The sequence below is a fragment of the Malus domestica genome, chromosome 06, assembly GCF_042453785.1.
Source record: "Malus domestica chromosome 06, GDT2T_hap1".
NCBI lineage: Eukaryota > Viridiplantae > Streptophyta > Magnoliopsida > Rosales > Rosaceae > Malus > Malus domestica.
Window position 1 is genome coordinate 7,416,270 of NC_091666.1, and position 13,709 is coordinate 7,429,978.

The 13,709-nt window shown below is 37.9% G+C and overlaps 2 protein-coding genes across 3 annotated transcripts; both read left to right on the plus strand.

Annotated features, from left to right (window-relative positions):
- Positions 1-2,423: 2,423 nt before the first annotated feature.
- Positions 2,424-10,179, plus strand: LOC103431340 (deSI-like protein At4g17486). Of its 2 annotated transcripts, none has more exons than XM_029104536.2 (4): positions 2,424-2,774; positions 4,182-4,469; positions 4,705-4,785; positions 9,835-10,179. In XM_029104536.2, exons 1-4 carry the CDS (start codon positions 2,603-2,605, stop codon positions 9,966-9,968), a joined length of 675 nt encoding a protein of 224 aa, XP_028960369.1. In that variant the 5' UTR covers positions 2,424-2,602; the 3' UTR covers positions 9,969-10,179. The 2 variants fall into 2 exon arrangements, with proteins under 2 accessions (XP_028960369.1, XP_028960368.1); XM_029104535.2 differs by having other exon boundaries at positions 2,437-2,774; positions 4,699-4,785.
- Positions 10,180-11,303: 1,124 nt separating this feature from the next.
- On the plus strand, positions 11,304-12,785 carry LOC139196760 (uncharacterized). The gene is made up of 2 exons (XM_070823101.1): positions 11,304-11,319; positions 12,160-12,785. The coding sequence occupies exons 1-2, from the start codon at positions 11,304-11,306 to the stop codon at positions 12,783-12,785; spliced, it is 642 nt and encodes a 213-aa protein (XP_070679202.1).
- The last annotated feature ends 924 nt before the right edge of the window (positions 12,786-13,709 follow it).

Here is a 13,709-nt window from a genome sequence, read left to right on the forward strand (position 1 = left end):
CTTACAGCCCGCCAATAAGTAGAAGCTCGACATACGATATCAACCGGCGGCAACCTCTCGGGGAGCTGTGTGCTCGGTGGCCAGAAAACGTCCTCACTAGATATTCCTTTATACCAAACACCACCTACTTAGGCTTGAGGCTAGAAACCACCTTCTTATATGATCTGTCATCCCTTGAACTCTCTCAAACCCATATCTTCTCAGCTTTCCTTCTCCACTTTGGCGTAACAATGGTCCAACCATCTTCATCAGGACCATTATTCTTCACACGTTATCTCATATCCTCAATCTCAGTGGATTCCTCTTCAACCAGAGCAGCATAAGGGAAGCATAACATCACGTCATTTTGCAGATTAGCTTTAACATTCACATCCACCACCGTATCTTCAGGGAACATTCAAGGTTCATCTTCATACACCTTGTCAATCATGAAAGAGCCATCATCAGTCTATACCTTGGGGCAGACATGACCTTCATACCTCATTCTCCCATAATAAAAACAAACCTCAAAGAGTTTTTCATAGCTCACAAGAATGGGGCAATCCTCATCCTGGTTAACAATAAGCATACGCTTCAACGGAAACCTCAGATCCACTTCCAGTAGAACCTTGATAAACAAGCCATTTAAACCCAAAGTCACTTCATCCACCCTCAACAAGTTCCTTAACGAGTAAGTAATATCCTTTATTATATTATCCTCCTTATATTGGATTGAAACCCTAGGTAGCCTGGCCCAAACAACAAGCTTGGTAATGATGTTTGAATCCTTAAAGCCAGTGGTCCACCTTTCCAAATGGAATATTTGACCCTTAACATACCAGGGTCTATTCCTCATAATAAACTCCAAATCCTCCTTCATTCATAGACTCCACCGCGAACCATATTCTACCCAAGTGATCAAGGTAGAAAATATTCTTGACTTCATTTCTCCACAGCAGGCCTAGCTTCCACTTAATCAATCTCACCTCGAGTGGCTGCCCAAAAATCTTCCCCATTAAAACTCTAGACTGCATATGCTCAACATTAATTGTAGAGCACAAGTTAATGTTCACCCTAGTCACTCATCTCTCCATGGTGAAAGTACTCCTAGCCTTTTCCACCATCACTGATTTTTGCCCAAGTTAAAGGACCATGAAGGAGTTCTCCCAACTAGTAACATAGGAATTAGAACAAATCCTATGCCTACGGGTCACACTAGAGTTAACGCTAGACATGTGAAAGTTAGACATGTTGAAGGTAGAAGGTAAGAAAATAGAAGGTAGGGAAGCAGGTGAGGACCAAAAGCATTACCAAAGCATGTATAAATAGCCAAACCTTGGGGGAATCCAACCATCAAAACACACTAGTAGAATGAAAATAATCATTATCAAGTGATCCAAACAAGGAAGGGCAAAAATAATAATTATAAAACTCACAAGTTAATGGCTATAGATCTAGCCTCAACCTCAAGGCAAATACAAAACTAGCACGCGTGAACATAACCCACCTAGAGAAACAGACTATCACCAAATGGGAGCTCAAACGTCTCCGTACAGAATAACACAACCAGTTATTACACCAACCCCAGATCAACATTGATGTCATGCAATAATTGCCGAGGCATGCCAAAACCCTAAACGTCATAATCCTAAGCTCTAAATCTAGGTTAGTCAAATCGTCCTAGCAATAGAAAATTAAACAAATACAAACACAATCAAATAAATCTAAATTCACCCAATCATCAAGCCACAAGTAATCAATCAACATATTAGCTACGAAACAACTCCTCGTAACACCACAAAACAAGTGAAAAACACGAAACCATCTTACACAGCCTACTTGAGGAGGATGTAGAGACTTAAAAACTCTCCCAAGCTGCACATGCCACTCACACGAACTCCAATTAACCATTTTCCCCAAATTGTCTAATCCCTTGACTAACTCAAACTTCGTTAACCAAACCCTAATAATCCTTTCCAGACTTTAACCTTACCCTAACCTTACCCTCTTAATTAGCACACAATCAATAATATTAATCCAATTCACCCAAATCTTCATACACACCTTGCGATTCACGCAAGCGCAGACGATAATGTGCCTGACAATAGGTTAACAATAATGTGATTCAAATTTGTCTTTGGCGAGAATCGAACCTAAGACCTATCACTTACAAGTAAAGAGAAATATCATTAGACCGTAGTACTAAGTGACATATTTATAACAATTTATATAAAAGTTTACCAAACACTTATATGTGGTTTTTTTTTTTTTTTTTTTCGTTAAAAGAACTTTTACAATTATGTTTTTTTTTACCATTTACAATTTTTGTTTTACCGAACACTCAACAACCTTATTTTAAAACTATTTATTCTCATAGCCCGATAATAACAATTTTTTTTTTTTTTTTTTAAAAAGCACATCAATACAAAATTAGGCTTTAAGCTTTTAGAAGTTGCTAAAAAGACTGAATTGCTCCCGTTTCTCGGCATCCAAACAGCGGAATAACTTTGTAGCCATCTTCACTTCGCCGAGGTTTGTTTCGATCGGCGAGCGCGATGATCAGATTGTGATAACTTCAGAACCCAATTGAGGCGATTAGGGTTTGCGAGCGATTCAATATACCATGCGGTTGTTTCCTTTGAGCTCAAGCCCGGGCTCGACCTCCAGCGCAGACAAGGAGCTCATTGATCGGGAAAAAAATCGCGCCCTTTTGTACCTCAATGTCTACGATCTCACGCCTGTGAACAACTACCTTTACTGGGTTGGATTCGGGATCTTCCACTCCGGCATAGAAGGTATGCGATTTTTGTGCTTTTTGGGGTTTTCGAGCGATGCAAGTTTGAATTTTGAGTGTTTTGTGTTCTTATTAGGAGTTATTGCTGTTTGATTGTGGATAATTTTGGTTTTATTGTGATGAATTTTGAGAAATTTCTACAGGGTATTGTGTTGTTAGACTGTGCTGGTGTTTGTAAGAAAAGAGTAACGGAAATGGTAACTAGAAGAGATTGCTTGAGTCCGAAAGCATGCTGCTTAATTTATTATTGACAAGATGCAAACAATTATTCTTTAGAGAACGTTTCTACAGAAGATTTCAGATAATCATTTGATGAAATTGAAATCTAAACAACCCTGTGAACATCGATGTGCCCCTCTAAGAAAACTGTTTTCGTTTCAAATGAAAACTGCGTTTATATTCATAAGGAGAAGCAGGTGTAGGTAAAGATTAGTATTTTGAGGTATAAATGGAACTTTTTCGAATAGTACAATTCTGTTGCAGAACTTCCATAAATCAAATGATTAGAAAGTAAGATTATTTAATGAGAGAATTGTAAGTGTTATGAGTTTCTTACTAGAATATTGTAGGTCTGCAATGGTGGTCATCGAATGGAAGTGTCAAATTATATAAAGGGTTTGTAGCTAATGTAAATATCAAATGTGCAGATAGGCAAAAAGTCTGTATCACAGCATAGATCACAGCATAGTATAAACTGGAGCAGCCATGATTGAGGTGTAAAATTCACCTAGTGACAAATCTGTATGTTCATATTACTGTATGTTCATAGTCACTATGAACAAAGCCTTAGGGATAGTCTCCTCCTCTCTGCATTTCTGTATGTTCAAGCTATTCAATAGGGAAAGCTCTGTATTGGATGTGTAGTTGTGAGAGAAGGGACCAAACCTATATTAATACAGTCCAAATTCATCACCCCTATTAAAGATAGAGTTCATACTACTATTTCATATCTAACTAAAAGTCTAACTCAATGAGGGGTGGTGTCAATAATAATCATTCACATAAAGACACTATTACGCTAAGTACAGTGCATCCTATGATACATGTGTGACCAAACAATACTTAAAATATTCTAACTGATATCATATGGAACACACAATTTGTGTGAAGCATCAAACTACATAAGGGGTTATTGCAAGTAATCATTGCAGAACATATAACAATTATCTGTTGAATTTAGGTACAATGCTTCTTGAACCACGACTACCTAAATATCAGAATGCTGAAATAGAAATCTTGGAAAATTAGATTACTTCTTGGTTTTGTAGAATCCTTCACTTATTATTGTTTCTGTTTTGCTCTTAGTTTTTCTTTTGTATTTGAGGTGTTTGGCAGCATCCCATTGGCAGCTGTTATACGAAATTATAGTTGAAAAGCATGACAAAGTTCTAACTATTTTTGTTTACAGTTCATGGCATGGAGTATGGCTTTGGAGCCCATGAGTATCCCAGCAGTGGGGTTTTTGAGGTGGAACCAAGAAGTTGTCCTGGCTTCATCTTCAGAAGGTCAGTCCTGTTGGGAAGCACTGAAATGTCTCGCTCAGAATTTCGGTCATTTATGGAGCATCTTTCTGGAAAGTATCATGGAGATACCTATCATTTAATTGCCAAGAATTGCAACCATTTCACTGATGAAGTTTGTATGCAGCTAACTGGAAAACCTATACCTGGATGGGTAAATCGGCTGGCCCAAGTAGGTGAGAGTTAAGATACTCCAATATTCACAAGATCTACAAGCTACCTTGAATTAGATTTTTTTAGACCTTATAAATGAATGACACATCCTCGTTACTGATTATAAAAGACAGTAGTGTGGGTTATTATACTATTAACTTGGCTTTGTGTGCCCATGGATTCTATACCATAGGTGGGTCCACAAATGTTTAATGAGCTTTTCATTTTTTTTGAGTCGAGGTTTCTTTTAAGTTTCAGGTTCTTTCTGCAACTGTCTTCTCCCAGAAAACATTCAAATTTCAGCAGTGAGACATCTTCCTGACCATCCAGCATATTCTGGTATGTTCCCATTGGAAAAAAAAAAATGTTCTTTAAAGAGTTTTGCATCACAATCTTGCATATTCTTTCTGACTTCCTTTTCTGCAATAGAGTTATACTTCCTCGTATGGGACTCAATCTTCTATGTCTTGAAGATGTATGAGTGTACATATATAAAATAAGTACAAGGAAAAATAAACCAAGCAGGTTTCATTTCTCTGTACTACTAAAAGGCTCATGAACATCTAATTTGTGTGCAATGCGGTTGGAGTTGGGGTGAGACGAGAGAGGGCTGGAGTGCATAGAAGGAGAGTTGTTTGGTCGAAAGAAGGCCAATGAGGGTAAAAGTATGAAACATCTAACTAAAGTGGGCTAATATTCAATAAGCATTACAAAATTTTTTAAGATTTGTTAGGCATATATAAAATGAACAATAAAGGGAGTTGGGCATAACGCTTCCATCTGATCAACTTTTAAACTTTGAAGTTTACTTAACAAACTCTATACCAAAAGTGCTCAACTAATCCACTAACATGTATTGGTATTGCTCATTAAATTTGCAACCCACCAATTCCTCTCTAAACCCACAACTTGCCCTCATCTATTTATTCTTCACCCAAACACTAAGATTATGTTATGGATGAGGGATTTGCAAGTACCAAGGGAATGAGCTAATTAGGTGGAAATGCACTACAAAAGATTTGATGAAGGTATTTGAAATGACTAGATATTGATACATTGAATGGGATCATATGCAGATCCTTTTTGGTGGTCTTATGCAATTAGAACAAGTGAGATGATTAAAATATGAGATCAGATGTGAATGAGTTTTTTTAATTCTGTGTTTGAACTTGCTTTGCCAACCGAGGTTGAACAAATGAAATATATTAAGTTGATTACAATTTACAAATGGACAAACATGATTTGTCTGAGGGACTGTGGACATTGATTAAGCATATCTGAGATCTGATTTCTGGTGTCCGTGCATCATGTGGTCCTGGTTGGTTGAATGATGCTTGAACCTTGAACAAAAATGATTGATAACAAAAATAAATCATAAATTCGCACTTCTTTCTCTGTAGATTGCTCTCTTATTGCAATTTTCTTGTTAATTTTTCAAATGTATTAAGACTAAACTACAATGAGAGTTTGTCTAAGAATTATGAAAGTTAAAGATATTAAGTGTGGGGTTAATGAGCTCTTGGAATATAGGTGGGTGGTGATATAGAGTACATAATTTATTGTAAATAGGATCTAAGCAAGGAATTGCTCAAACGGAGAAGGTATTTATAGGAGGAGATTTAAATGGACATGTGGGTAAGGAGACAAGCAACTATGGAGGTTTTCATGGTGGCCATGGTTTTGGGGAGAGAAACGAGGATGGCGAAGCCATCTTGGATTTTGCAATGGCATATGATTTCTTCTTAGCCAATACCTTCTTTAAAAAGAGAGAAGAACATGTGATCACCTACAAGAGTGGGTCGGCAAAAATACAAATAAATTTTCTTCTAATGAGGAAAGGGGATCGTATAACTTGTAAGGATTGCAAAGTTATACCGGGAGAGAGCTTGGCTAATCAACATCGCTTGTTGGTGATGGATGTACATATCAAAAGAGAGAAAAACGAACAAGACCTGGAAGTGCCTAAGGACTAGATGATGGAATCTAAAAGAAAAAAACAAGCCATTTTCAAAGAGAAAGTAATCACCAATGCGTGGGATAGAGAGGGGGAAGCTAGCCAAAGGTGGGATTCCATGGCTAGTTGTATCCAAAAAGTAGCAAAAGAGGTATTAGGAGAGTCCAAGGGCTTTGCTCCACATCAAAAGGAATCTTGGTGGTGGAATGAGGAGGTACAAATAAAGGTGAAGGCTAAGAAGAAATGTTGTAAAGCCCTATACATGGATAGGACTGATGAAAATGGTGAAAGGTATAGAATAGTGAAGTAGGAGGCGAAGAAAGTTGCGAGAGAAGCTAAGCTAGCTGCTTATGACGATATGTATAAGTGACTAGATACCAAAGAAGGAGAGTTGGATATCTATAAACTAGCTAGAGCAAGGGAAAAGGAGACAAGGGACCTAAACCAAGTGAGGTGCATCAAGGATGAGGATGGAAAAGTTCTTACTACAGAGAACGCAGTCAAAGAGAACGCGGTCAAAGACAGATGGAGTGTTTATTTTCATAATCTTTTCAATGAAGGATATGAAAAGAGTACTTTGGGGGAGTTGAGTAACTCAGAAGAGTAGAAACTACTTTTTTTACCGTCGAATCAGGAAGGAAGAAGTGGTTGTAGCTTTGAAAAAGATGAAGCATAGAAAAGCAGTGAGCCTAGATGATATACCAATCGAAGCGTGGAAAGTCTTGGGAGAGACGGGTATAGCATAGCTCACAAACCTTTTCGATAGGATTTTGAAAACGAAGAAGATGCCAAATGAGTGGCGAAAGAGCACTTTGGTGCCTATCTACAAGAATAAGGGCGACGTACAAAATTGCATGAACTATAGGGGTATTAAACTAATGAGTCATACAATGAAGCTCCGGGAGAGTCATTGAGCATAGATTGCCTCATTGAGCATAGATTGAGGCAAGAGACACGGGTTTCGGACAACCAATTTGGGTTCATGTCAGGGCGCTCAACCAAGGAGGCAAGCTATCACTTACAAAAATTGATGAAAAGATATAGAGATATGAAAATAGATTTACACATGGTCTTTATAGATTTGGAAAAAGCGTATGATAAGGTTCCAAGAGACATTCTTTGGAGGATTTTAAAGAAGAAAGGAGTACGAGTAGCATATATCCAAGTTATAAAGGATATGTATGATGGAGCAAAGACTGCCGTAAGAACTCATGAAGGACAAACGGAAAGCTTCCCCATAACTGTTGGGTTACATCAAGGCTCATCCTTAAGTTCTTACCTTTTTGCATTGGTAATGGATGAGTTAATGGGAAATATTTAAGATGATATTCTTTGGTGTATGCTTTTCGCAGATGATATAGTGTTGATAGATAAAACTCAGGAAGAGGTAAATGCGAAGCGTAACCTTTGGAGAGAAGTGTTGGAATCTTAAGGTCTTCGCCTACGCCGATTAAAGACAGAATATATGGAGTGCAAGTTCAGTGCAAATGGAGGCCAAAATGAGTTAGGGGTGAGGATCGGAGATCAGGAAGTACTAAAGAGCGATCGCTTTCGCTATCTAGGATCTATCTTACAAAAGAACGGAGAATTAGATGGAGACCTCAACCATAGAATACAAGCTGGATAGATGAGGTGAAATAGTGCATCCGGCGTGTTGTGTTACCGCTGTATGCCACTGAAGTTCAAGGGAAAATTTTATAGGACGGCAATAAGGCCAGCGATGCTTAATGACACGTAAAGTTGGGCGGTGAAGCATCAACACCTACATAAAATGGGTGTAGCGGAGATGAGGATGCTTCGTTGGATGTGTGGGCACACAGGAAAGGATAAGATTAGGAATGAGGATATCCGAAGTAAAGTAGGAGTAGCCGAAATTGAAGAAAAGATGAGAAAATCGGTTATGGTGGTTTGGACATGTGCAAAGAAGGTCTACTGACGCTCCAGTTAGAAGATGCGACTATGGGACAGAGGTCCAGGGCCGAAGGGGTAGAGGAAGACCTAGGAAAACTTTGGAAGAGACTCTAAGAAAAGACTTAAGAGTACTTAAATCTAACGGAGGACATGACACAGAACTGAGTGCAATGGCGTTCTAGGATTCATATAGCCGACCCCATTTAGTGGGAAAAGGCTTTGTTTTTGTTGTTGTACGATCTAAGAAGGGCATCTTTTGGAGTTAAATACAATCACTTGAAATAATTTCTTTAAGACACTCTGATTAAATAAAATGCCATTGACTTCTCCTCTAAATGCTTTTGACTTTTCCTCAAAATGATTTGGAATTTTTTTTCCTCCCAAAAGCCTATTAAACACAGTTGAATATCATTTGGATGGCTGGAAATTGGCTTGCTATTTGTTTTAAAAGAGCTTTAGTTGCAAGTTCAGCTTTTGGAGAACATAATTACAGGATAAAATGGATACAAACAACCTAAATTCCGCTTTGACCATATCATTCAGTTTTCTTTTACCATGCAATAAGGTTCTAGAGAAGATGGATTAACAGCTGAAGCAAAGCACACAACATGGAGTGTAGTTCATTACACAAAATGTTTCAACGCATGTTCTGTTTTCCTTCTCTATATGTTACTGGTATTAAAGCTTACCAAATGAAATGGGGGCAGATTCAGTTCTCAAATTGAGTCCAGCTTGGTAATATGATGGAGAAGGCAGATGGAACCTGAGGAGAGAAACAAAAGGGAAGCTTGCGTGCACAGATTTTTGTCTAAGAGAGTAAGAGAGAGAAAGCTGATACGATACAACCGATATGCTTTTGTGTTCCCTACAAAATAAAACAAAATGTGGTTTCAATCCTTGGATGGTGCACCACCCCATGGTGCACAAATGTGTTTTTTTGTTTTTTTTTTGTTCCGTAAACAGGACGGTTTAGTTATAGCACCAAATATGTTTTTTTTTCATACCATGACTTATGACCATGGATTCTTTGCTCTTTGATTGCCTTTGCGAATATGTCGGAAGTTCAGTTGAAGGAATAAAATAAATAGAATTATTTTTCTTTTCTGTTTTCTGGAAAGAGACAATAGGTTGAATAATCAAACACTTTGATTGATGGACTCAACCTCTGGGCTTAATTGCTTTCGGTTGAGAGATTGATCTAGCATGGAAATTCGAGAACTCAAGTTGGTCAAGATATTTGTTGTGGACGTCTGATGGTATTTATCGGATCCTACCATGCAGGTGGCCATCAACAGGTGCAAACTGTACACCTATACTCAGAATCTAGGTTTACGACTTGAATTAGTTCTAGTCCTTCATGTCAATGAGAGCTTTAATTGTTTGGTGAAAAGATTTTGAATTTTGTGTGTATGTAGACAAGGATGTGTGATGTGTGATGTGTGATGTGTGATGTGTATGCTTGGGGGTACTTTACATGTGTGATGTCTTTTGCATAAATTATTTTCCCTTTACTGTCTCTGCAGACGAAGATGACGACGATGGATCAGAATCTATTGCATCATCTGGAACAGGAGCAAGTGAGGAGGGGCAAAATCATCATCTCCTGACTGTACCAAGTGGTGATGTAGCTTTCGTGAAGGAAAAACCTCCAACGTGATCAAGGGAGCTATAATTTCTTCCACTCAGTATTATTTATGTTATCCTCATGTCTCCGATTGTACTTGTATGTACTCTATGATTCTAAATGTATCACCAAACGTGTCTCAGCCATATTATATGATAGTTCCTGGTATAGTGATGATGCTTGATATTTGTCTGCTGGGTGTATCGTTCATAAATGCATGAATATGATTCAACTTATATCCGAACTGTAACATGCGTCGAGTTATTATATGCACTGTTTATAGTTGCTTCTCTATTTTTTATTTATAAAAATTCACTTGGAACACCGCTGCAAACTATGTCGTCGCTTCGTTCCCCCTCTTCCCAGCTATCGGAGATCCATCTGCTTGACGTGAATCTAGGCTTGGGCATCGATTTGCAGCTCGATGGATCTCAATTTGGTACGGTTTCTCGAGAAGCAGCCAGACATCGACTTGGCTCGATGGGCATCGACTGGATGACGGCCTTCGCCAGAGAAGTAGTCGGGCATATCCGAGAGACGTCGACCTCATTCTGCAGTGTGGCTGAAAAGGGTTGCTGCTTCTTGTTGATTCCTGGCCGCCCGATCTTTTGGATGGTCAGGATCATTTGATCCTTAGTATCTGGACGGTTAAGATCCGGAGAGGATCTTATTCATGTTGAAATCCCTGGCATTGTCCTACATTTGCCATGCTCGAGCACAATTCAACTGGTTTGGGTTCATTTCACTATGTCAACCTATCATTCAAAAGTCAAGCCAATAGCAGGGGCTTGTAATTAAGCATGACATTAAAGTGATTGTATGAGGATGTTGTGATCAAAACTAGACCCATAGGGCACACCCTACCCATCATAAGTAGGCAGATGTGGGAACATAAAATATCCTAACGAATGGGAAAACGTCATGTGTACAATTGTCCAAGTCTATTGCCATGAGACCTACTTTGATAAAATTGTAAAACTTGTTTGAAAGACAAAGAGATTGCAACTGGACCACTTGGGTGGCGTTTAACTAGTTATACTAGTTATGCGAAACACAAGGAGTCCGAGAGCTTTAGTATGACAAGAATTGTGGAGTTTTATACGTTGCAGCTGTTCTATTTTGATCCTTATCAAATATATACTAGTATATAGAGTCATGATAGGACTAAAACTTATTAAGAGATAGAGATTATCACTCTTTCTGATAATAGGCTGGACCGAGTGAATCTCTAGCTATATGAATGGATATATATAGTTGAAGTCCCTGCTTCCTCATGTACTCTCTCAATATTATCTAAAACCCTATTCACTTAGAAGAGAGATTTTCGTGTGTTGGAAGTAGAAGACTTCTTCTTCTGTTGTTTCTTCAATGGCGATGCCCCCAGGTAAGTGTCTTGCAGATTATAAACTGGTATTTCTCTAGTTATGATGAATCTGATATTAGTTGGTAATCCTAGGGTTGTGTTGGTTTGTTGTGTTGCAGTAGCTTATTTATTCATATACTGCTTACATGTGGTATCAGAGCCAACCCAACATGGCTAGGGTTCCTTATTCAATATATGGTTAACTCTTGATATGAATGATCTATATGTTTTGCCCTTGTGTCATTAAATGCTTCCGCTGCATACTGACAATTAAATCGTATGATCATGATGTATAATCAATTATTACCATATATTCCCCCAGTTGTGTTTGCTATTCTGTGCAGAGAACATCATTCAAGAATAGTTACAATACTGGGAACTCAATCAAGAAGACCTTTTGGATTCATATCTTATTTGTCAAAAGTCGAACTGATTTTGAGATTTGAATCATAAAAAAAAAAAAAAAAAAAAAAGAATTTCAACAACTAATCTGCTCAAAAGTGTTTAGTTTGTTGATTTTGGCTTGCTGTCTAAGTAATTGGACATGTGATTTATTTGTATCAAGTGAATAATAATCTGCTCAAAAGTGTTTATTTATTCAAGTTAAACAAATGAATCAATGTATAGTGAAATATTGAATTGACAAGATTGCTTTCTTCATCTGCTCAAAAGTGTTGGAGTTATGTAAATTGCCCTTGTGTTCAATATTTTGGCTATGCAAATCTAGTATAAATGGTTTCTGTCCAAAGATGATACTATGCTTATACGATTATGTGTTGAGAAGAGATTATATGTAATCTTTTCTTTTGTTTGCTGACACTTAATGACTAACAACTATAAAATTAATATTTGGTTTTGCAGCTCCTCATATGACATCTCTCAATTTCAACAATATTGAGACTCTGACCGGTTCTAACTACAAGAAGTGGAAGGAGGATGTTGAAATGGTTCTTGGCCTTATGGATCTCGATTTGGCATTAAGGGAGGAAAAACCTGCAGCAATTACTGCAGAGAGCACTGCAGATCATAAGGCAAAGTTTGAAAAGTGGGAGAGAACAAACCGAATGTCCCTGATGATTATGAGGAAGGCTATGGCTCCATCAGTTAAAGGGGGTGTTCCGAAACAAGACAATGCAAAAGCCTTCTTGGCTGCAGTTGGGGAAAAATTTAAAGAATCTGACAAGGCTGAAACTGGGACTTTTCTCACTCAAATTACCTCTATGAAATTTGATGGTGAGGGAAGTGTCAGAGAACACATCCTCAAGATGGTTGATCTTGCTCAGAAATTAAAGGATCTCGAAGTACCCATGACTGACCAGTTCTTAGTTCATATGGCTTTGAACTCATTGCCTCCAAAATATAGGCAGCTCAAGGTTTCTTATAACACTCAGAAAGACAAATGGGGCATCGATGAACTGATCACTATGTGTGCGCAAGAAGAATATCGGCTCAAGAGTGACAAATCAGTAGATGTGAATTTTGTGTAAGGAGAAAAACGCAAAAGGGACTTCACTCAAAGTTCAACCGTGGCTGCTGGTAAGAAGAAGAAGAAAGAAATTTCTTCTACTTTTAAAAATACTAACATCATCTCTAAAGGATCTCATAAAGTAAAGCCTGTTAACTTTGAACCTGAGAAAGAAAAAGAGTGTTATTTTTGCAAAGAAACAGGTCACTTAAGAAAGAACTGCAATGGCTTCAAGAATTGGCTTGTTAAGAAAGGTAATGAAATAAATATTTTTGTGTGTGTTGAGTCTAATTTAGTTTACGTTCCTCCTCAAAGTTGGTGGTTTGACACAGGCTGCTCTATTCACATAACTAATTCTTTGCAGGGCTTCTCAAAAACAAGGGTGATAAACAATGAAGTCTACAATGTTTATGTAGGGAATGGCAGCAAAGTTGCTGTCGAATCCATAGGAAGTGTCAAATTAGTTCTTTCCTCTAGCTTTATTTTAAATTTAAGTCTAGTACTCTATGTACCTTCCATGAGAAGGAATTTGATTTCTGCATCTAAGTTAGTTAAGTCCGGCTTTACATTTGTGGGTGACAGTCAAAGTGTAAAGTTTTTTCATTCCAATGACATGAATAAATTGCTTGGTGAAGCGTATCTTAAAGTTGATATGTGGCAAATGAGTTGTACTTATGAGATTGAATGTTTTAATGTTCAAAGTGTTGGTTCAAAACAAGTGCTCAATCATGAAAAAACCTCCATGCTTTGGCACAAAAGGTTGGGGCACATTTCTAAAGAAAGAATCATCATACTTACCAAACAAAACTTGTTGCCACAACTTGATTTCACCAACTTTAAAGAGTGTGTTGATTGTTTTAAAGGAAAACTCACCAATACTAGGAAAATAGGGTCAAACCGTAGCCAATCTCTACTAGAAATTATACACACTGATATTTGCGGACCC

What these genes read in the sequence shown, in the direction of transcription:
- LOC103431340 (XM_029104535.2), top strand. Translation starts at nt 2,603, where the DNA reads ATGCGGTTGTTTCCTTTGAGCTCAAGCCCGGGCTCGACCTCCAGCGCA. An exon ending in CTTCCACTCCGGCATAGAAG is followed by an intron (nt 2,775 to 4,181) that starts GTATGCGATTTT and finishes TTTTGTTTACAG; the next exon opens with TTCATGGCATGGAGTATGGC. An exon ending in TGACCATCCAGCATATTCTG is followed by an intron (nt 4,786 to 9,834) that starts GTATGTTCCCAT and finishes CTGTCTCTGCAG; the next exon opens with ACGAAGATGACGACGATGGA.